At 55.5% G+C, this 19,893-nt stretch overlaps 5 protein-coding genes across 5 annotated transcripts; 3 read left to right on the forward strand and 2 right to left on the reverse strand.

Annotated features, from left to right (window-relative positions):
• Positions 1 to 651: 651 nt before the first annotated feature.
• SEC5 (Exocyst complex component SEC5) lies at positions 652 to 3,953 on the reverse strand (the record flags this gene model as incomplete). Its single annotated transcript, XM_032035646.1, has 3 exons — positions 652 to 1,371; positions 1,422 to 3,511; positions 3,623 to 3,953. 3 exons carry the CDS (start codon positions 3,951 to 3,953, stop codon positions 652 to 654), a joined length of 3,141 nt encoding a protein of 1,046 aa, XP_031885322.1.
• A 3,705-nt stretch (positions 3,954 to 7,658) lies between these two features.
• On the forward strand, positions 7,659 to 7,918 carry CGGC5_v005380 (uncharacterized protein; the record flags this gene model as incomplete). The annotated part of the gene is made up of 2 exons (XM_032035647.1): positions 7,659 to 7,780; positions 7,834 to 7,918. The coding sequence occupies 2 exons, from the start codon at positions 7,659 to 7,661 to the stop codon at positions 7,916 to 7,918; spliced, it is 207 nt and encodes a 68-aa protein (XP_031885323.1).
• A 3,119-nt stretch (positions 7,919 to 11,037) lies between these two features.
• CGGC5_v005381 (uncharacterized protein) lies at positions 11,038 to 12,595 on the forward strand (the record flags this gene model as incomplete). Its single annotated transcript, XM_032035648.1, has 2 exons — positions 11,038 to 11,062; positions 11,490 to 12,595. The coding sequence occupies 2 exons, from the start codon at positions 11,038 to 11,040 to the stop codon at positions 12,593 to 12,595; spliced, it is 1,131 nt and encodes a 376-aa protein (XP_031885324.1).
• Positions 12,596 to 12,871: 276 nt separating this feature from the next.
• On the reverse strand, positions 12,872 to 13,771 carry CGGC5_v005382 (uncharacterized protein; the record flags this gene model as incomplete). Its single annotated transcript, XM_032035649.1, has 1 exon — positions 12,872 to 13,771. The coding sequence occupies one exon, from the start codon at positions 13,769 to 13,771 to the stop codon at positions 12,872 to 12,874; it is 900 nt and encodes a 299-aa protein (XP_031885325.1).
• A 1,177-nt stretch (positions 13,772 to 14,948) lies between these two features.
• STU1 lies at positions 14,949 to 18,507 on the forward strand (the record flags this gene model as incomplete). The annotated part of the gene is made up of 3 exons (XM_032035650.1): positions 14,949 to 15,532; positions 15,594 to 16,493; positions 16,542 to 18,507. 3 exons carry the CDS (start codon positions 14,949 to 14,951, stop codon positions 18,505 to 18,507), a joined length of 3,450 nt encoding a protein of 1,149 aa, XP_031885326.1.
• Between the last annotated feature and the right edge of the window lie 1,386 nt (positions 18,508 to 19,893).

The raw sequence follows: 19,893 nt of genomic DNA on the forward strand, positions 1-19,893 counted from the left end.
TATGATGTTGGGCCCGATTGGGAATGGAAAAGCTCTTCTTGGCCTTTCGAGGTATACGTATATATCGGAAATCATCAGAGAACACCAAACACGGAATTCATAGACGGACCTCTGTTTATAGATGGCTTGCAAAAATCCGTTCGGTCGGTCTCCCATGGGGACACACACGCACTTTCAAGGAGGATTTGCCCGTAGATACCCCTCAAAACCCCTGCCGCAAAAATATCGACACCTTCATGACAAAGCACTTCCAAGTCACTTGATAAAAGCTTTCACGTGCAACTCTGTTAATGCAAAACATTGGGCTATACGACATTGGACATTCAACATTGGCGCATACATCCTGCGCCTTTGCAAACGTGAAAACCTTCCTCTTTCTCGGCGCGTCCAAAAGCCCTGGCATTATGCTTCGCACGGAGCCTTCAAATCTTCGCCTGCGTTACTCAAGAGACACATGCTCCTTTTCTCCGACGATGCTGTCGTGAGCTGCGCCCTAGATTGCTTGGTTAGAGCTCATCCGTCGTCAACATCAAGCGTGACGATACGGCTGGCAACAAGCAAGTGGTCCATGAACACGGACAGAGCTTCTGGGAGATGCGACAGAACGACTCAGTAATATATAGGTCTCCAACTGCATTCCGGAGGAGGCCTCTAGCCCTTCGTAATACTAGCGGCAGAATCTCCCGTTCCAGTGCGCTGAGGACCCATGCCAGGACGCTTCGGCTTGCGGAAGCACGCAAATTCGTTCTTGCTCGCCTCCCGCAGTCGCTTGAGCACGCTGCGCATCTCTGGAAGTTCACTTTGCAGCCGAGCGCGCGCGTCGTTGTCGGTGCGTCCGTCAAGTTCCGAATAGATTTCACTTTGGAGCTGGGAGGCGCGGTCTGTTGTGTACTGACTTAGAGTCTGGGCCACAAACTCGACGTCGAGGGTAGCCTGCATTAGAGCCTCGAGCGTATACCGTTGCCGAGTGCGGAATGCCTCGAGGAGCTCACGACTGGTTTGCTCGAGCAGGTAGGACAACACTTGCGAGGTGAGAGTCGGGGCTGTTGTAGAGACCTGAGTGTGAACAAGAACAAGACTGAGTAGAGCCTCGTAGACGTAGGGATTCGCCTCTCGTGGCTTCTGTCCCGTCTCGGGAACCCAATCAGGTGCTGCAACACCGGCTCGTACAATGTTCCTGAGCGATTCTATCGATGGTCTAGTGTATGATTGGAAGAGTCTTGCATCGATTTGGCCCAAGACGTCCTTGATCGTCTTGGACTCGTCGCTAAGCTTCACCGAGAAGGCGTTCTCGAACTGCGAGTTAAGATTCGGAACAACCTTGGCTCGAAGTGCTTGCAGGTTGCTGAGGGTGAGGAGCATACGGACATTCTACATAAAATTAGCATGGTCCATCGTGGATGTGCATGTGAGCGGCTTACCCTGTCTCCCGCATCGAGAGTCGCCCTTCCGCCTGTAGGGGCGGGTGGGGCGGTGGTGGCGATAGTGCCGTCAATATCAGTCGTCCAATCGTCATCAGCCTTCTTAACAGATCTCTCGGCGTTTTCCACCATACCGCTCAGCGCCTTATAGAGCGTTGTAACGTATTGGCTTCTCACCATCTGCAAGAGCTTACTAGGCGGTGGGAGGACGATATCCCCCGCACCAGGCTTGGACATGGCTTCAGATATGTAAAGAATTTTCTGCATGCCTGCCAGCAATGCGCCCTCGAAAGCTGCAAAGCTGGAGGGCATCCGAGTGAGGTCACCCAGCTCTGGTGATCGGTACCAGTCCTCGACGTACTTGATGTTCTCGGCGTCTTTATTCCAAGCAGCGCATAGCGCGGTGACACATCTTTCTCGGGAGACGTTCACCAGCGACTTCAGCCTGTCCAAGACGCTGGCATCTGATCCATTCACAACGGGGCCGATGCTCGCCAAGTCGGACGCTCCAGATCCAACAAGAGCAAGCATCTTGGAGAGATAATGGACACCGCTAACAGAGTTCGACCACGGAGGCCAAAAGGCCAGCTTTTCCCAGGTTTCGCCGCGCTTGGGCGAGGGAGGGGGAATGCTATTAGGATCCAGGTTAAGCCGGGGATCCCGCATGCCAGTTGGCGTTCCGGCAGAAGCGGACGGGGGGCTCTTAGGTGACATGGGTAGGGGCGAGAATAGAAGCGAGATATCCTCTGGTGGCGGGCCAGCGAAAAAGGAAAAGACGGTTTCCCGAATCATGTCGATAAGTTCCAGTGTGCCTTTCTGCAGGTCTTCAGCTCCTTGCTCCGTCAACTGGTGATGTTCTTGTGACTCTCCGTTGTAGCCTATCGGCATGGTCCGCTGAATCTTGCCATCCAAGAAACCCTGTACAGTCTGCCAGAAATCCACGACCTCTCCCAGGATTCCTTGCGAGGAGAGAACATTGGACAGGTACGCCAGCATCTTCTCCCACAATTCAATAACGTCAGCTGAGTCGGCCGAGGCGATCTTGTTTTCGACGGCCACGCGACCCAGTGAACGGAGGTGTGATGCGACCGCATGGGGACCTGGCTTCTCGGCGTTTGCCAGCCGGCGACGCAGCACTTCGACTTCAACCTTGGAACGATCCGACGTCGATTGAATTTTGCCCTTGAGATAGTCATATCGGCTCAGTAACCAAACCCAGATCGGATTGTCGTCCACGCCCAACTCCAAGAGAAGACTTATCAACTCCATGTGCTGGTCCTGCTGGCCCAAATTGTCGGCCTTCGAAACGTTGTGTAGAGTGACAAGCTTTCGCCAGACATCCCGCTTGAACGATTGAATCTGCTCATCAACATCGTGCCACATGCGGGCAGCCAGTACGATCTGATAGAGCTGTGTGTCTGTTGAATTGGTTGCCGATACGTTTGCTGCTAGGTAGCGCGCATCGTCCGAGAACTTGCGCGCCTTGTTGTATTCTTCAACGAGACTCTCGTAGTCTCGGCGCTTGATGCTGTCCGCGATGGCGGAGCTCAATTCCACGTACTCCTTGAACTGCTCCAGGTTGGCCGAGACGATCTTGAGATTCTCTTCCTTTTCGCGACCTCCAAGAGCAGGGCCCCAAACATCCTCGGCCTTGGCGGACACGTCTAGCAGAGGTGCCTTGATTCCTGCAACGCCGTACTCGCTTTCCTTGACGAGAGCGTTCTTTTTCCGGGCGTCTGAAGTGGGAGATGCAAGATTGTTGGCAAGGGCGACGCCGCCATTGCTGCTGCGGAAGCTGCTTCGGCTAGCATGTCGGGAATGGCCTCGAGGGCGGCCGGTCGTTGGCGGCGGTGGTGGCTCCGCGCCGCGGTACTTCATCTCCTTATAGACATTATCTATAGTGGCCTTCGCCTTGACGAAACGCTCAAAGTTGGTTTCCACCAAGACCTTAAGTGATGCAGACTTTTGATCAATTGACTGAGACAGAACGTCCAGGCCGACCAGCAAGCTTTGAGTGTCGGCAGTCGCGTGCATCTGTGACAGAAACAGGGCGGGGGAAAAGGTTGTAGAGGAGAGGAGGAACCGATTGCCTAGGCATGGTGTTAGCATCGGGTCAACAGTCGCTGCATTTCCACCGTCCAGTCGTCTCCGTCTCCGTCTCCGTCTCCGTCTCCGTCTGTCCTACCGAGCTGGATACGTACGTAAACGAGGGTCGTCTTGGATCGGCACTCCGAGCTGGCGGAGAGTCCTGACGACGCTGTCGGTGGTGCCCAAGGGGTCAGGTTCATCTCGCTGGACAATATTGCCAATGCCGCCCTTCTCGGACTGCGAGCCGGGAATCATGCTGTTGCGGTTGCTGACAGCCCGCTCGAGCGCCTGGTATCGCGACTTGCGGCGATTCAGCTTCGCCTTCTTCTCATCCTTCTCCTCATCGTCGGATCCACCGCTCTGGTTCTTTTCGTCGGGCCATTCGTTCGGGTACGGGTTGGGAAGCTGGTAGAACTCCAGGATGGTTCGCTCGTAGTCTGACATGTTTGGGTATCTTTGTTTGCTGTCGCTATTGTTGTTTGTGGTCGGAAAGCGGCTGGAGGTTCTGTGAGGGAGCGCACAGCTGGCAAGGACGTGGAGCAGCGATTCGTTTCAAATGCGAACGAGAGCCGATTCCATTGGCCAAAGGGCAGCTAGTCACAATGCTTCCCAGAAGGCACTGAAGGCGCCAAAAGCCGCAAGAGGCACCCGTGGACGTCGGTAAGCGCAAGGAAGGACTCGGTCGCAGATGTGGCCAGCTTCACTCGGTGATGTCAAATCCAGGACGGTGGTAGGAGCCGGAGCAGCTACCTGACTTCAGCTTAGCATATTACCTAACCTTACCTACCTACCTACCGGTACCTACGCGTTCGCACAAGCGGTGGGGTGGGGTGGTGGAATTCAGTGACCTGAGTGACCACGACCTGTCGGGCCGGGTGTGGGTCTTGCCGGCTCAGAGCACCGCTGGCCAGCTCTATGTACGGGGGTGTAGGTAGACCGGTACCTTCTTCTTCCACCGAGCAGCAATTGCGGCGCAACATCCCGACATTGTCATTCACAGACTCCGGGCTATGATTACCGTAGGTCATCTTCTTGAATCAGCGTCGCGACGGGGAATCCAGAGATCCTTGCAGGCTCACGCTGAAGATTGATTAGCGGTGTCCATTCTCTTGGAGGATTTCGATTACCATCAGGGATCGCGACGCTTGGTTGAATTCGCCCGCATGCCACCCAAGCGAGCAGACCGGGGGACTTCTCAAGTGACGCTATTGTGGAGATACTCTAGGTACTTGTCGGACAGTGGTCCTCCACGAACAAGGGGACTTGTCTTCGGCTTCGAGAACAAGTGGATGGCTAATGAGGGGAACGAGCGATATAACAGCAGACAGTGGCCTTGGCCAAGTGTGCCAAGCATCGCAGCTATATTTCATCGTCAATGTCGTCTTGCCTTTGTCGGTGACGAAATCTCCGGGCCCGAGAGGGCAGCTGTCTCATCGGCCAATCCCAAGGTCAGCACGCTGCACGAAAGTCCGCGGTGGATGCACCAGACGAGTAACGCGCCTGAGCCTTGAGTTTCACCACTGGATTTTGTGGCTCACTCGTCGTCCTCTCGTCCGTGTCTGTCAAGTTGTCCAGTGTCTTTTGTCCAAGATGCTTGGCCTCACTTTCGACTCTACGGATACACCAAGGTATCCAGCCAGCAGAATCTAGCCAACGGGGTTTTGCGGAGCACCCCGGTCTCCGTGCAGTGGAAAGAGGAGCGCTACGAGAAACCCGGCCCCACTACCTCCGAGTCGTGACATGCGGCCAAGGCTTGGTTTCTTCCAGTCTCATGGGGTGGGCTATGGTTCACTTTGAGATTCGGCCATCCCTCGGACTACGGGAGGGACTTCCCAGACGAGCTGAATCAGGCGATAGCCTTTAACCTTGGGTTGGAGTGAGTATTTCCTCAGCTGTTTGCAGACCAAGCCTAGCTGCTGTCGAAGCATGTCTGCAGACACATCCAAGCACTTGAGGAAAAATGCGAGTCATTTAGCCAGAATGTGGTCTTGTCACCTTCCCGCCAGCCAGCCCCGTGAACCGAATCAACCTGAGCTGCTTGACGTGTGTCGGATCCGCCAGGCATCGTCCTGTCTCTTGAATGGGTGCCCCGTGCCAACGTGGATGGGTATGAGAAACACGTTCCATCTTTCCCTTGGCCGGCAATAGTCCTTGACCTGTCTCCCCATGGGGATCGCCAAAGAAGAGGGGAGGGAATGAACAGGCAATTACAGAGGGGTCTACGGACACATAACGCAGCGGTGCACGGGAGCGTCCATGGCGTGTGGTTTTCAGCTCTTCTGCCCACCCGCCGATATTTGGGCGAGTTCTCCTCCAATGAAGTATTTTTGACAATGCTCCTGGGCTGCTTCACCTTACCAAAAAGTTGATACTGCAGTGCTGAGGATTTGAGCCGATAATGGGATGGGCTGGGGCATGGGGAAGGCCAGAGAACAGGCCAGTCCAAGCCAAGACCTGGCTCTTGACTTGTTGGAAATGGTGCATCGGAGCACATGAGTGAAAAGATGGGATGGCACTTTGGTCGATTCAGGCAGGACCAAGCTTTCGCGAAGGCTTGGCGAGATGTGGAATGCTTCTGGAAGCATTTGCTTCCACGCTTTTTTTTTCCTTTTTTTTTTCTTTTCTTTTTCCACGTTCAGCCCTCTTGGCATTGGGTTTCCTTGCCCTAGGTACTGTGCTGACAACAGCTAACCAGGTCTCGTCTCTGGTTCTCGGTATCACATAATGACCGTGAAAATTCGAGGCCGACCTGGATGGCGGATGCACCTCAGTGTGACTTTGAACCTTGGGTGGGACACCGTCCTCTGATCCTTTCGGCTGTATCAGATGCAAACACGTTGTGGGCGGAGGTTGGTGTGAGACGAGCAGAAATGAAAGCCTTGCTACGATGATCAGAATTCGAGGTTAACCACTCGCGGGAAACTCGGCGGGACTCGCTCGCCTTACGGCATCTACAACCTCGCTCTCGTCCACACACACACACACACACACACACACACACACACACACACATTTGCCAACTGGGATGAAGCCTCCTCCCGTCGCAGTGGAGGACCTGGAGGCACCACTTGGTCCGCAGTTCAAGTCTCACCGCACATGCGGAACCCCACGCTAAGCGCTCCTCCTCATCTCCTCCAATGTTGACCACTAGCCAGTGGCGGAAACAGGAATGCGAATGGGAACCGATGGGACTGGGAATGTCAACGGGAATGGAACAAAGGAAGCGTGACGAGGCAGTAGACAGCGGAGGAACCAGCGCCAAGTGCAAGTCCTACCGATTGCTCAAATAAGGTATAAAAAGGACAGTACCAAGGTACGGATATTTGGTTGACAGTCACTGCATCCCGCGTACCCGTATACATCGGATTCAAGAAAAGAAGCTCCTGCGACCATGTCGGGTTTCCTTGCAGTGCCTGTGATTAGTCGACATCATGGCAGGACCCTCTAATGTCTGAGGTGCACTTGACTCTGGCCTCGGCACGGAGACACAGACCTGGACGGTAGACACAGACCCGGCGGTAGGTACGCGATACAAGGAGAACGGGGTGATAGGTAAGATGTACCAGATGGATACCTACATGAGGTGCCTCGCCGTCCTCAGTTGGGGTTTCTGGGTCCATGTTCTGCATCTGCATCTGCATCTCCAGTCCAGTCCAGTCCAGAATATCGCTCACGTCGGCTTCCCTTGCCTTGTCTGCCGGGCGGCCACTTGACCCTTCTGCAGGGGTGCTCGTACCTACTACCGTACCGTACCCAAGGTAAGGCAAGCTTAGGTGGTGTATTCGTAGGTACCTACATACACTATCCGTAACCGTAACCGTCCTTGTCTCTCGTAGCCCCGTCTCCCAAATCCAAGGTTCGTGGTTCTTTCCGTGTTGGAGCCCTTCGTCGCGCTTGTTCGTCGCAACTCGGCATGTCCAATAGCCCTGGATAAGTCGGCACTCCCTCTCAGTCTACATTCGCTGAGCTATTTTCCTATATATTGAAGCAGACTTCCCTCCCTCATCCCAAACTTTTCATGTCCAGGTCAGCCATCTTCACGCGTCTACCGTTTACATCCTGCCGCTCTCCAGCCCAGTCCAGTCTTTACTCCTCAGGGACCCAGCTCATATTTCATTCTTGCGCAAACAACAACATCAAACCGTCACAATGCCTTCCGCCGACGCTCAGAAGGGTCAGCTCCAGAATGTCTTGGAGAACAAGGGCATCAAGTTCCAGATCAAGTCCGGCACCGCCAAGTATGAGTGCCACCTCCTGGACCGCTCTACTCAGTGAGTTTTGCAACCAACGGCCGAGAAGTTCATCGACTGACATGCCACTTCAGTGAACGCATGAAGGCTACCAGAACCAACTCGACAGACACTCAGAGCAGCACGTCGTCTGCTTCCACAGTCAGCAGCTCCCACTAAACCACTTTCCCGAACGGGAAGCTGCGGCAAGGGGATAGGAAGCAAGGAAGCACGGAAGTAGGGCCTGGATGCTGCGATTGGCGGGGTTCAATCCGGTGTTGGCGGAAGCCAAAACCGCCACAAATCACGGCGCAACCACGGCGTTAAAAGCGCGCAGCGCATCCAAACAAACTGAGCAGTGAGGCGACACATTTTCAATCCTCGAAGCCTGGTCGGAGTTGACGGCACGCCAACGTGTCTCCACACACCACTAAGACGCTCTCGGGAACTGGCCGTCCATGTTCCCGATGGTGTGCGTGTGCGGTCCTTGTCTCTTGCTCGATCAACCTTGAGGAGCGAGGGCGCGTGGACGATGCACTGGCGCAGCCGCCGGTCGGACCGGGATCGGGACATGGACTGTCACTCATCAATTTCATCTGATATCGATTACCTGCACTAGGGGGGCATGACAGGGTTTCCATGGAGTTTTTAGAATCATGGCGTTAGTAGAGCAGCGTGCAGCTGATACCTATTTTGTTAGTTCAATCCATTAATCCGTAGGGATTCAAACCAACATGTCCTTTCTCCAAAGCGCTGCAGACCAGAATGCCGACTCCATCAGACCCTATTTTCTCGCCCCGGTCGTTCAACTTCCGGCGCATCCGTGGACGTTTATCTGCCGCTTTGCCTGTGAGCGCCAATTACTGCATTCGATTAGATTAAGCACCCTCAGCAACCGGCCCCCGTGAACTTGCCCGATGGGATCCGAAGGGCTGACCGACCTGTGTGGATTCGACCCTCATCAACAGCAAGATGGGTGGTCGTCCCCAAAGCCCCCGATAACCATCGGATTGTGGGTTTCATTTGGACTTGCCGACTTGGTCTCAGGGTCCTGGGGCCTTCGCTATGTTCGTTTGATCCATGGATCTCGCGACCGATCGAATTTCATCTAGCCATACGATGACGACACTAGGCGATGCCGCTGGCCCTAGAATGCGAACCGCGCAACCACGTCCGAGCGTCGACTGCAGTCTGTAGATTCTCTCTCTGGCAAAGTCCCCGAGTAGGCCAGCTTCGGTCCCGAGGGACAATGGACCCCATCTGCAGGCGGAGCGGAGCGCCGGAGATCGACAACAGCCAGACCGGTGTCGGTCTCGCGTAACCGCCGACGACTGATGCAATGTGCCAGTCTAGATGTGAGAATCCTAGTACATCTGGATTTTGAACTAACTCCTTGTCCAGGCACAAGTTGCCCTGACTTGTGCCTGGACAAGAGGCCGCACCTATGGAGAAGGAGGTACATGTCACTCAGAGTTGCTGTTATTCAATAATTCATAGCTGACAGGGCAGATGCGAAGAAGCCGCCAAAAGAATAATTTTCGTTGGAAATTATGAATGAAGAACTGAATTTAGCGCTGGTCTAACTCATTGCGGGCCACGCTGGAGAGGCTTTCACGTCATAGACCCGGATGCTCTCAACGAGCGGAGAATTGCCTGATATCCCATCCAAGCCAGCAGGCTGACGTACGATCTAAGAGCCGCGCATGAGCATGCAAATTCAGATGATGTAAGCAGGCGAGAAGGCTGCAAGATCGTCTTTGAATGCAAACATGGACTTGGAGGGGCGTGCGATGTTTTGAGGATACTCAGCTTCGAGGTTTCTTTGTCTCTCGCAACATTAGTCGTCATTGAGGAAATAGCAGACTATTGTGATGTTATGCTCGGCGGAACAGGCTCAGGCTACGAAGCCCGGCATATCTCTCGCCATCGATTTCGCTATTCCTTTGGGGCCAGGACCGCGCCTTTCCAAGCGCCGCTTGATTAGGTAGCAAGAGACCGAAGCAAACGATGGACACCGCAATTCCTCCTCTGACTGGGCCGCGTATGAGAATGTTTAGGGAGCCTGTTTTCGACGCCGATGTGCAACTTGAGGGCTCATTAAAAGTGCAGGTTGGACTTGGGCGAGTGGCCTACCGGAGTTGGTTTTCTGTCCGAAAGACTCGCTGCCATGATTGTTTTGACCTTGTTGCCAGACCACGCCAAGCAAGACGTTGTCAATGCTAATTGACTCTACACACCAGAGATTCCCCTCCACACATGCCGTTGGGTATGTTTTTGAAACCCGACCCCGCTTGCAGTGGCCCATGCTCCTGATACCTAGTCCCTCACGCCTCTTACATTTGGTTCCTCAGTCCATGAAATTATTCGAAATGCCTCCTTAAATGTGTTAAGGGATGGTATCGCCAATGCAAGCGGTAAGCGTAAATGAACCTTGATCAAGCCCCCGTGAACGAATGAAGACTCAGCGAGATCAGTGTTGGGCAAGCCCTCTGAGCTGGTGATACCTGGGTGCTCAAGGGGAGGAAACATAAGGTACGTGCCTGCCGCGTCAAGGTGGCAGGCAAGGCAGTGAGTTGGACTCGTTGCCTCTCTCCCATGTCGCATCCAAAGTCAAAATGCGGTGCCACGTAAGTATTGAACAGGTCTCTCCGCTGCACGCGCATCGCCATTCGAGAGGAAGCAATGCCACTGTAATATTTCACACCGTAAGAAGGGTGCAGGTGCAGTTGAAGGAACGCCCCAATGGAGAAAGCAGACCGCCTGCAACCAATAGAATGGGCAGACTATCTCTGACAGGGCGCCCCCTACGTTGAGGAAGAGGGCGTTGCTCCTGATAAGATAGATAGCCCTGCGGCGGCCCCCGTGACGTTATCCGGTGCGCCTCGCATCAGACTTGGACAGTTTGGTCCGCGCGGTCAAACGCTTGAGGAATCACACCTCGAGCTTCCAGGCCATTGTGGGTGTCCCCCGAGGCACCCCTCCGCCCCTCCCGGCAGAGACAGAGGAGGGAGGCAGGGAGGGAACTCATGGAAGCTACATACCTTCCTTACCTACCTTGACAGGCTTGGGTGCTAAGGTTTCTCCTGAGGTGTCGTTGGTAGGCCGGTGTGGTGTCCAGGCCAGTCAGGCACCGCTGCTATTCCTGCATGTCAAACTAAAAAAGTACTGCCTGCCGCACCTTCACCTACCTTACCTTACTTACCTTCTCGCCGCATCCTCTCCCCCCATTCTCGTTCAACCTCTGGTCATTCCCTTCGATTCATTGTTACGGTTTGGCTGTTGATCACGGGCCGTTCGAAATGCCTGTACCAATTGCTGCCAAAGGTGAGTGACACCGAACACCCAAGCCGACCTTCTCCAAGTCCCCCTTGTCGCGGCCTATCGCTTGTGCTGCCTACCCCATCCCAATGCCGCCCGAAGATCTGCTGTTTTGTGCTCTTCAATACGCTACCCCGCGCCAGCGCTGTCGCGAATCACGTTGCTTGCCTGAGGTGGTCAGGCCTGTGGCATTGTGGCAAATGCTCTTCAGGACTACGCAATCCCATCTTGACCGTCTGGTGGCCATTTCACCTCTGGAAATCAGACTTTGAAACCTCGTCCTCGGGGTCAGGTTTCTCATTTCTCCATTTACAGACTGTATCCTTCTTCCCTTACACACCGTCCCTCCTCGTTTCCCAAGTTATCGCATTTTGATCCTACCTTCACCCTCATCTTATAATGCCTGGAGTTAACCACGGAGCCCTGGCTTCAGCCGGCGTCATTGCCGTTTCTGTCGCTGTAGCAGCCGCCATCGCCATTTACGAATCGCCCGAGATCCGACGCTATGCTGACGAGCTTCGGAGGCGTATCGCCGTCGCTCTGCATTCGCTGGGCGAGAATATCGACCCGGAGGACCGCCCGCCAATGTTTAACCGCCCTGAGGATGCTGAAGGTTTTATGCAATCTCGTGGAGGACCTGAAGCTGGCGTCGATGCCGACGACGAAACCCGCCGCCGGCAGCGGGAGGAGCTATTGTACTGGAATGCCCTGAAAGTCGCCAAGCAAGAAAAGGAAAAGATGGAGGCCGAACTTGCCGATTCAAAGGAGCTGCCGCCTGCCCCGTCGCGCGGAAGGTCCTTCGATGACTTTATGCGACAGGACGAGAGCAGCGACAAGGGAACCTTCGTTTTCAACACCGGTGCCAACGTCCGCGGCGACGAAGAGGGTCTTATTCGTCGACGTCCTGAGGGTGTCCGTGGCCTGAACGCCTCACTATACGCAAACCCGTTCGCCGACGAGCACCAAATCGACCAGGACGAGCTGCCGACAACTGAGGAGCCCAACCAACTGTCTCCTGGCCACGACGAGGCCCTCTCAGATATCTACAGTGCTACGACCCGTGACGCAGACGAACGCCCACGATACACTGCCGCCGCTATCGCTACCATGCCCGCTCTTGTGGATGTTGCTGAAAACTCATCCGAGACCGAAAGATCTGCCACCCTTGACCGTGAGCTCGGATCCGAAGAATACATGACCGCTGGCCAGGACGACCGTGACGATGCGTACGCCTCTATCCAGGCCTGGGCCCAAGGGTCCAGCCCCTCCAACTTTTACTCACCGCTCCCCATGTCGCCATCCGTGCCCATGTCCGAGCCTGAACTCGTCAGCGACGGCGAGTTGACCCCCACCGACTCGGCATCCCTCGCTGGCTCCGGCGAGGATGTTGCCAACGATGCTGCTTCGTCCAGAGCTGGTGATACCGGACGATACTACGATGTCCTGAGTGAGAGTGAGGGTATGATGACCCCCGCAAGCTGGTCAGAGGTTGGCAGCGTTGTCAGCGAGAGCGAGGCCCAAACCCCTGTCAGGGCATAATCACGTTGGAATGGACGGTGTCACATTCCTCGCACTCGAGTTTTTTCCTCCTTCGTTTCCATGGTTGGTTTATTCGTGTCGGGAGATTCAATTCGTTTGAGTGGGGCGACGGTACAGGCAATAGCAACGGCGCAAAAGGTTCAACAGGACTGGGAAAGAGTACTCTGATAGATTTAAGGCGGTACTGCACATGAATTGAAATTGGCTCCTATGACACCTCTACTCGCTCCATGTTTCATGATACCTAGATGTGAAAATGCTAACCGAAGACTGATTTCACTCTGCGATGGCTTCATCGGCCGCTCTGATTCTGCCGAGCCTAATGTCATCATCGGAAATGTCGTCCTTATTGATGAGCACAGTTTCCTCATCCTTCAGCTTCTCTGCGTAATCCTTCCACAGCTGCTCTACCGGTCGACCAAGAGACTCGGTCCAGAACTCCTTTTCCCGGTATTTTTGATTGCGAAGCTTCTCATTCAACTTTTGCACGGTTCCAGCGCCGAATCGACCCTCAAGGTAGTCCAGGAAGTAGGCCGTGTGCTGGTAGCCGCCATCCCAGTTACCGCTGGACTCTCTCTTCCAGTGGGGCGGGCTGAGTTTGCTGTTGAGACGGACCCAGTCAGCGATGCCCTCAATGAGGCCGCCGGGACAGGTCCCATGGGCATTCCATTGGAAGCAGTGAACCATCTCATGTGTGAGGACACCCATGATCTCATCAGTGCGGCGTTCGGAGGTGATGCCGGCAATATAGGACATGGAGAAGTGGATTTCCTTGTGGTCGTCATCGAGGTCGGAGCCGGTGGTGTAGGCAACGCCGCCCATGTCGCGGAGGATCAGGGTGACGGAGCGGGTGGGCGGGGCATGAGTAGTCGGGTTTGAGGGGGACTCGTAGAGCAGGTTGAGCACAGAGTGGACAGCGGTGGCCAAGGCGGCGCTGGCGTTCACGGCGGAGAGAAAGTGAGCCGCGGCTGGGTGGTTGAGATCTCGGATCTCGAGTCGCAACTTGGGCAGATCGAACTTGGGGTCGGAGGGGCGATGGCGATCGGCAGCAGCACCGGCGGGGCCGGCGGGGCTTATGGCCTTCTGCTCCGGAGATTTGGGACGGGATGGGAGAGGTGTTGCGGCGGGCGGGCCCGGAGGCGGTGCTTGGGTTGCGGAGGGCGTTGCGGAGGACATGGCGGGCAGGAAGAGCGAATCGGGCTTTGGAGCTGGTGTGGTGTGAGGTGGGAGGACCATCTGCGGGAGAGGTCTTGGTGAGATGAGAGGCGACGCTGAGAAACAAGCCTCCGAGAGGTGGGAGACGGCTTGGGACGAAGTTCTGTTGTGTGCCCTACCAGGCAAGGTAACATGAGCAATGGAACAGGCAGATAGATGTACGCGTAAGCGGCAGCAGCTTGGGATCTTTATGCGGTCTTGAGAGCTTGATGCCGGCTGAGAGGTGTCCGGTAGGTAGCTGACACAAAGAGCTCTGTCCCTTTAGGTTCCGTCACGTCAGTGAAGGTGAATGAGATAGGTATGAGAGCGAGAGTGCTGACCTGGCACCGTCAGCTTGGGGCCCTGATCGTGGACCTGACGTACAGGCAGGCACCTCATGCAGTAAGGTCTACCTAGTAACTTGGGCCGGGGCGCAAAGCCAACCTATGCAGGGGTTGAGGGGCCCCTATCGCGGTAGCGAGGAAGCACATCCCAGGCCGTTTCGCGCTTAGCGGCTTCCTCCTAGCGTCCCGCCGCACCTCAGAGGCGGCATCGTGGGGAAAGACCCACTCGCTGGCCAGTAATAACCTTGAGTCGAGCACAACAAGTCCCCGTGGCACGGGGCAACTGCGGCTTTGGATGCCCCCCAAAGTGCCCCCCTTATGTCGGGCTGCTCGAGACATCTGCAAACAATCACAACACCTGCGCGTAAAAAAGTGCAAACGTCGGTTGCGCACCACACACACATACGCCGTACTTGCGCTGCACTGCACGCTCCGTCCCCGGCGCGATACGTTCGCCGCGCTTCTTCGCACTGAGACTTTCCTCCGTGCCGACCCAACGACAACCGACGCGACTTTCAAATCGTAAGCTCCTCGCTCGCTCCCTCTTCCCCGTCGCCCAGTGTCAAACAACCACCCCTCCCCCTCCCCCCGTTGCGCTAAACGACTCATGCTCCCTCTCTCGTCGTCATACTGTCCATCAGTCGTCGCATATCTTGTCCGACTGGATTTACATTCGTGCGCGCGAACCACAGTCCGTTGAGCAACCTGCACGACGGCGACGTCGAAAGGATAAACACCAGCTGACCAATCCCCTTTGCTCTTATCAGGCTCAAAATCAACACCCAACTCCAAGCGCAACCCTCGTTCTGCGGGGAATGGCGGAAAAAATCACCGAGGACCAGGTCGACGACCTGCTCAAGATCCTCCGTTCCGAGGCCAGCATCGATACCAAGGTCCAACACGTTACTGGCATCAAATCCGGCATCAAGCAACACAATGTCCCCGACGTCCTCATCCCCCTCATCTTCGACGGCCTCCGCACCGCATCCGTCTCCCAACATGCAGTGCTCGTTAACGCTGGCTTCACGGCTTTGAATCACCTGCTCACGAGGCTGTCACGCCAGGAGCCCAAGTACATTGCCAAGGAGGCGAAGCACACCCTGCCGTTGGTCATCGACAAGTTGGGCGACCAGAAAGAGAAGTTTAGGAGCCTCGCGTCGCAAGCCTTGACGACGATATACTCGGCCGCCCCAATTGACGTTGAGCGTTCGGTGCGAAACGTCGCCATGATTGGCAAGAACCCACGCGCCAAGGAGGCTGGCATGCACTGGTTGCTGCACATGCACCAAGAGCAGGGCATGCAGTTTCGCGCCTACGTTCCGACTCTTATGGAGCTCCTTGAGGACGCCGACGGCATGGTGCGCGATGTCGCCAAAACCACCGTCATCGAGCTTTTCCAGTACGTAGCATCTGGCAGACGAACTTCCTCCATAAAATGTGCGCTAATCGTTGCGTGACAGAAACGCCCCTGGTACAGCCAAAACAGACCTCAAGAGACAGCTCAAAAACTTCAAGGTTCGTCCCGCGATCGAACAAGCCATCGTCAAGGCGCTTGCGCCGAGTAGCGACCGACCCGAGACTCCCCATGAGCCTGCAGCGGCTCCAGTGGCAAGACCAAAGCTTGCTGCCAGCGTATCGTCTCTGGCGAGCGAGCGACCCGTGACCCCCGCGGGCGAGAAGCCGATTGAGGTGGAACCGGCATATGTCAACACTAAGGGTGAACTTGACGACATTTTCAGGGAAATGATGCTGTACTTCGAAGGAAGGGAGACGGAGCAGAATTGGCTGAAGCGCGAGGAGAGCATGACAAAGCTGCGGAAGCTCATTGCCGGAAACGTGTCCCAAGATTACCCTGACGTCTTCATGTTGGGTCTCAAGGGCTTGCTAGATGGAATCATCAAAGCTGTCAACTCCCTTCGAACCAGTCTTTCAAAGGAGGGTTGCAGCTTGGTGCAAGATATTGCCATTACCTTCGGCCCTGCTATGGACCCTCTGGTGGAGCTTCTTATGCAGACCTTCATCAAGCTGTCAGCCGCAACCAAGAAGATCAGCTCCCAACTTGCCAACACTACCGTCGACACTATCATCTCGAGAGTTACTTACAGCTCGCGAATCATGCAGCATGTGTGGATGGCTTGCCAGGACAAGAATGTCCAGCCTAGGACATACGCTACGGCTTGGTTGAAGACTCTTTTGAACAAAGAAGCCCACCACAAGAGTCACATCGAGCACGGTGGTGGCCTGGATATGGTAGAAAAGTCCATCAAGAGGGGCCTCAACGATGCAAACCCGGGAGTGAGAGAGAGAATGCGTGGTACCTACTGGGTGTTCGCCCAGATCTGGCCTGCCAGAGCCGAGGCGTAAGCGGATCTGTTAAATGCCTCCTGGACCAACTAACACAATCGCAGGCTCAAGGATACATTGGAGCCGACTGCCCAAAAATTACTTGATAAGGACCCGAACAACCCGAATGCCCCCAAGAGGACGGAGACCGAAAGGGCCAGGCCAGGTCTTGGTTTGTCTAAGAGCACCATGAGCAGTACTAAACCGAGTTTACGGGAGACCATGATGGCGCAGAAGAAGGCGAATATGGCTAATCGAAATCTGCCACCTCGCCCAGGATCTGCTATGGCCAATCTTTCTCCTGTTCGACCTCAGCCCGCAGCACCCAGCGCATCAGCGTCAACGGGCCCGGCGCCTCCAGCAAAGACAACCGTGTCCGGCGGCATGTCTGTCCGGCCCATGAGACCCACAAAGAAGCGGCCGGAAATGGCTGCCCGACCGGCCACTGCGGGGCCATACTCCGTGCGGACTCACGATGGACCTTCTAACGAGGCCCCTTCTCCAGAGAGCCTTAGATCCAGGACGACGCTGAAGCAGAAGACGGAAGCCTCGCCGCGCAGAGCCCCCTCTCGGCCTCGGCCTGGACACGCGCCTCACGCGAGCGAATCCAGTGTCGCATCCCCGGTTGCGAAATCAGTGCTCTCGAAATCTGTCTCATCTCCTCATGGGGCTTCCCCGAGGACCAGTCCCGCAAAGACTAAACGATCGCAGACCACTACTGCAATGCCGTTTAGCAGCCCATCCGCAAACAACGAGGATCTCACCCTGGTCGTGCCAAATCTGGCAAGCTTAAGAGCGTCGCCGCCTAAGCGCGCTCAGTCGGAGGAGCCGATGATAATAGACCATGCCGCGGCTTCTGTAGAGATTCCTTTGCCGGCGGAGCGTGTTCCAGAGCCTACGCCAGAGCCAGAAGCTAGAGTTTCTCCGACGCCTTCACTCCAGCCAGCTGCAGAGATCATTCCTGAGAATGCTAGAGGATCGCCTGCCCCTCCCGCTGCCGACGAGCCTGACGAAAAGCCTGACGATAAGCCTGCCGGTGCTCCAGTAGAACCATCTGACAACGTTGCGCAAGCTTCAGAACCAGCTCCGGCTGAGGAGCTGGACCTTCAGTCTGGAACCATGCCTGTCAACGGGCTGAAGGTCTTTGAAGATCCCTTCACCGAAGATCAGCCTGTGGAAAAGGCCAGTCCCACCGGCCCAGTCCTTGAAGATAAGCCGGTCAATGAAATTCCTACACCCGCGCCTATCAACGGCGAGGTCAATGGTGCCCCCGAGACGCCTGATAAGGCGCGGCAGACCTCTAAGCTATTGGAAAGCGGAGTCACCAGAGTCAAGGCGAAGTCCCTGGATGTCCATGGTTTCAGAAAGCTACAGTCCATCATCAGAGACGGTAAAGCCGTTTTCACTGATGAGAAATTTGAAGCGCTTCTTCGTGGGCTTTTCGAGTATCTCGAGTCACCGCTCGCTACTCTCGCGCCGGAGAAGGTTCAAGATGTCAAGGCGCAAATCCTAGCGACGATCAAGCTTCTGCTCAAGAAGGAGCGAGACAACTTCCAGCCGCATGTTTCGCGGGGACTTGAGTCGCTTGTGGAGACTCGCAGCGCCTACGACTCGCGGGCTCGCATCGTCAGCGGCCTTGAGCTTCTCTCCGAGGAGCTTGTTGCCCTAGGCGATCCGCACGAGATCGTCGTCGTGATGACGAAACAGCTTCAGGGCAAGGAGGATAATTCCGTTGAGGGCAGCCGTTGTCTCGCGACGGGTCTGCACGTGCTCAAGGAGCTGCTCGACAAGCGCACCGGCTTCGTGCCTTCGGAGAGTGAACTGGCTCAGCTTGCCGGCCTTGCCGGGCGGTGCCTCGAATCCACGGACTCGGGCGTGCGCATGGGTGCCGTGCAGTTGTGCGTGGCGCTTCACTCGCGGATTGGGGACGGGGCTTTCTGGGAGCTCATCAAGGGTGCCAAGGACGACCCCAAGAACCTCATTACATACTACATTGCCAAGCGACAGCGGGAGAGCAGCGTTGCGGCTTAGATCAACTCAACATACATCATGGTATTTTGGCGATAAACGGGCTTTGGCGTCGGAAGAGAAGTGCGGGACACGGTATAAAAAGCAAACGGAGTTCTTGCGCGGTCGTTGGTATCGAGGGGAGCTAGCTATTTGGGCGGCAGGTCTGGGTTGAGTACATCTGAGAAGACTTTCTTTCTTGTATTGCTGTTTTAATTGCCGGCATAGCTAGCTGAGCGCTGTACTAACATCTATTCTCTTCATCGTATATCTACCGCCCAATGCCTATGGCGAAACGTGGTGCCGACTGTTGTAAGTTGGTCTGACAGAAAAGCCCGAACCTGGTTCGTGACATGAACACCGGTCCCGATATTCCGCCTCGGGCCTGACGATCAAGCTAGATGTCACCTTTCAATCTACCCTCATCATTTGCGGGGGTTTGCTGTATGAATGCACACATATGACACCTACTCCTCAACGAGAAGGAAAGGGGAAATCAGCGTTTGGTCTGGCGCCTACTCAGCACCTAGCTTGTCTGTCTCGGAGCGCCCGCGCGAAGAAGGAGGTTGATGATCCTGCCGAGCGCAAGCGGACGATGAACAACCGCGTGTGAAGCTCGCTGAGGGCACAAGTTTATTTCTGGAAAACCATGTCACCCTGCCTTTCATTAGGACGAGAAGGGGTCAGCCAGATCGAGACAGCCACGCTGGCGCAGCCGCGGCTGATTGAGGGTCCTGATTTGACCGGACGGATTAGCCGGCGCGTGGCGCATTGTGTGTGCCAGACGCCCTTTCATGAAGAGCCTAAGCGTCTCTCTCCCCCCTCCCTCCCCCCTCCCTCTCCGCCCCTGGCTATCAATCGGACTTGTGATGATATTTTTGGTATCGACGGAGATGTGTGGCGGGGATATGGAGGACTAGGCGGATCTACCTGGTACATCCTGAATCTCTTTGCCATCTTGCGCGATGTGATGGGTCGAAGACATGTTAGTTGCCAGAAGGGGTGGAAAACCAATTGACAAACACCGTAGCGGAAGGAGCCCGGGGCGGTCTGCATCAAGTTGACGAGGCCCTACTAGGAATGGTAGCTACCAAACCAGTTTGAGGGATGATTTATAAAAGAAACTCTATCTGTGGGTTGATGGTTGATTACTGAGGCTGCGAGAGTAGGGAGGCAGCATGCTGGCGATGCATGGATGTTGCTAGGCGGCCGCGGGCTTCCCCGGATCGTGGGAGGGGGGCGGGAGAGGACGAGGCATGATAGGATGATGTCCAGGGCTGTGGGCTACGTGATGCGAGGAACCAGGGCCATGCCAATGGGAGCTGAAACGAGTCTCTCTACATTATGTATTACCCGTGGCCGGCGAAGCAAACCTGACGGGAACGTGTCTGCAGAAAAGAAAGTTGAAGA

The sequence above is a fragment of the Colletotrichum fructicola genome (genome assembly GCF_000319635.2).
Source record: "Colletotrichum fructicola Nara gc5 chromosome Unknown KSG_Nara_v1_contig03, whole genome shotgun sequence".
Lineage (NCBI taxonomy): Eukaryota > Fungi > Ascomycota > Sordariomycetes > Glomerellales > Glomerellaceae > Colletotrichum > Colletotrichum fructicola.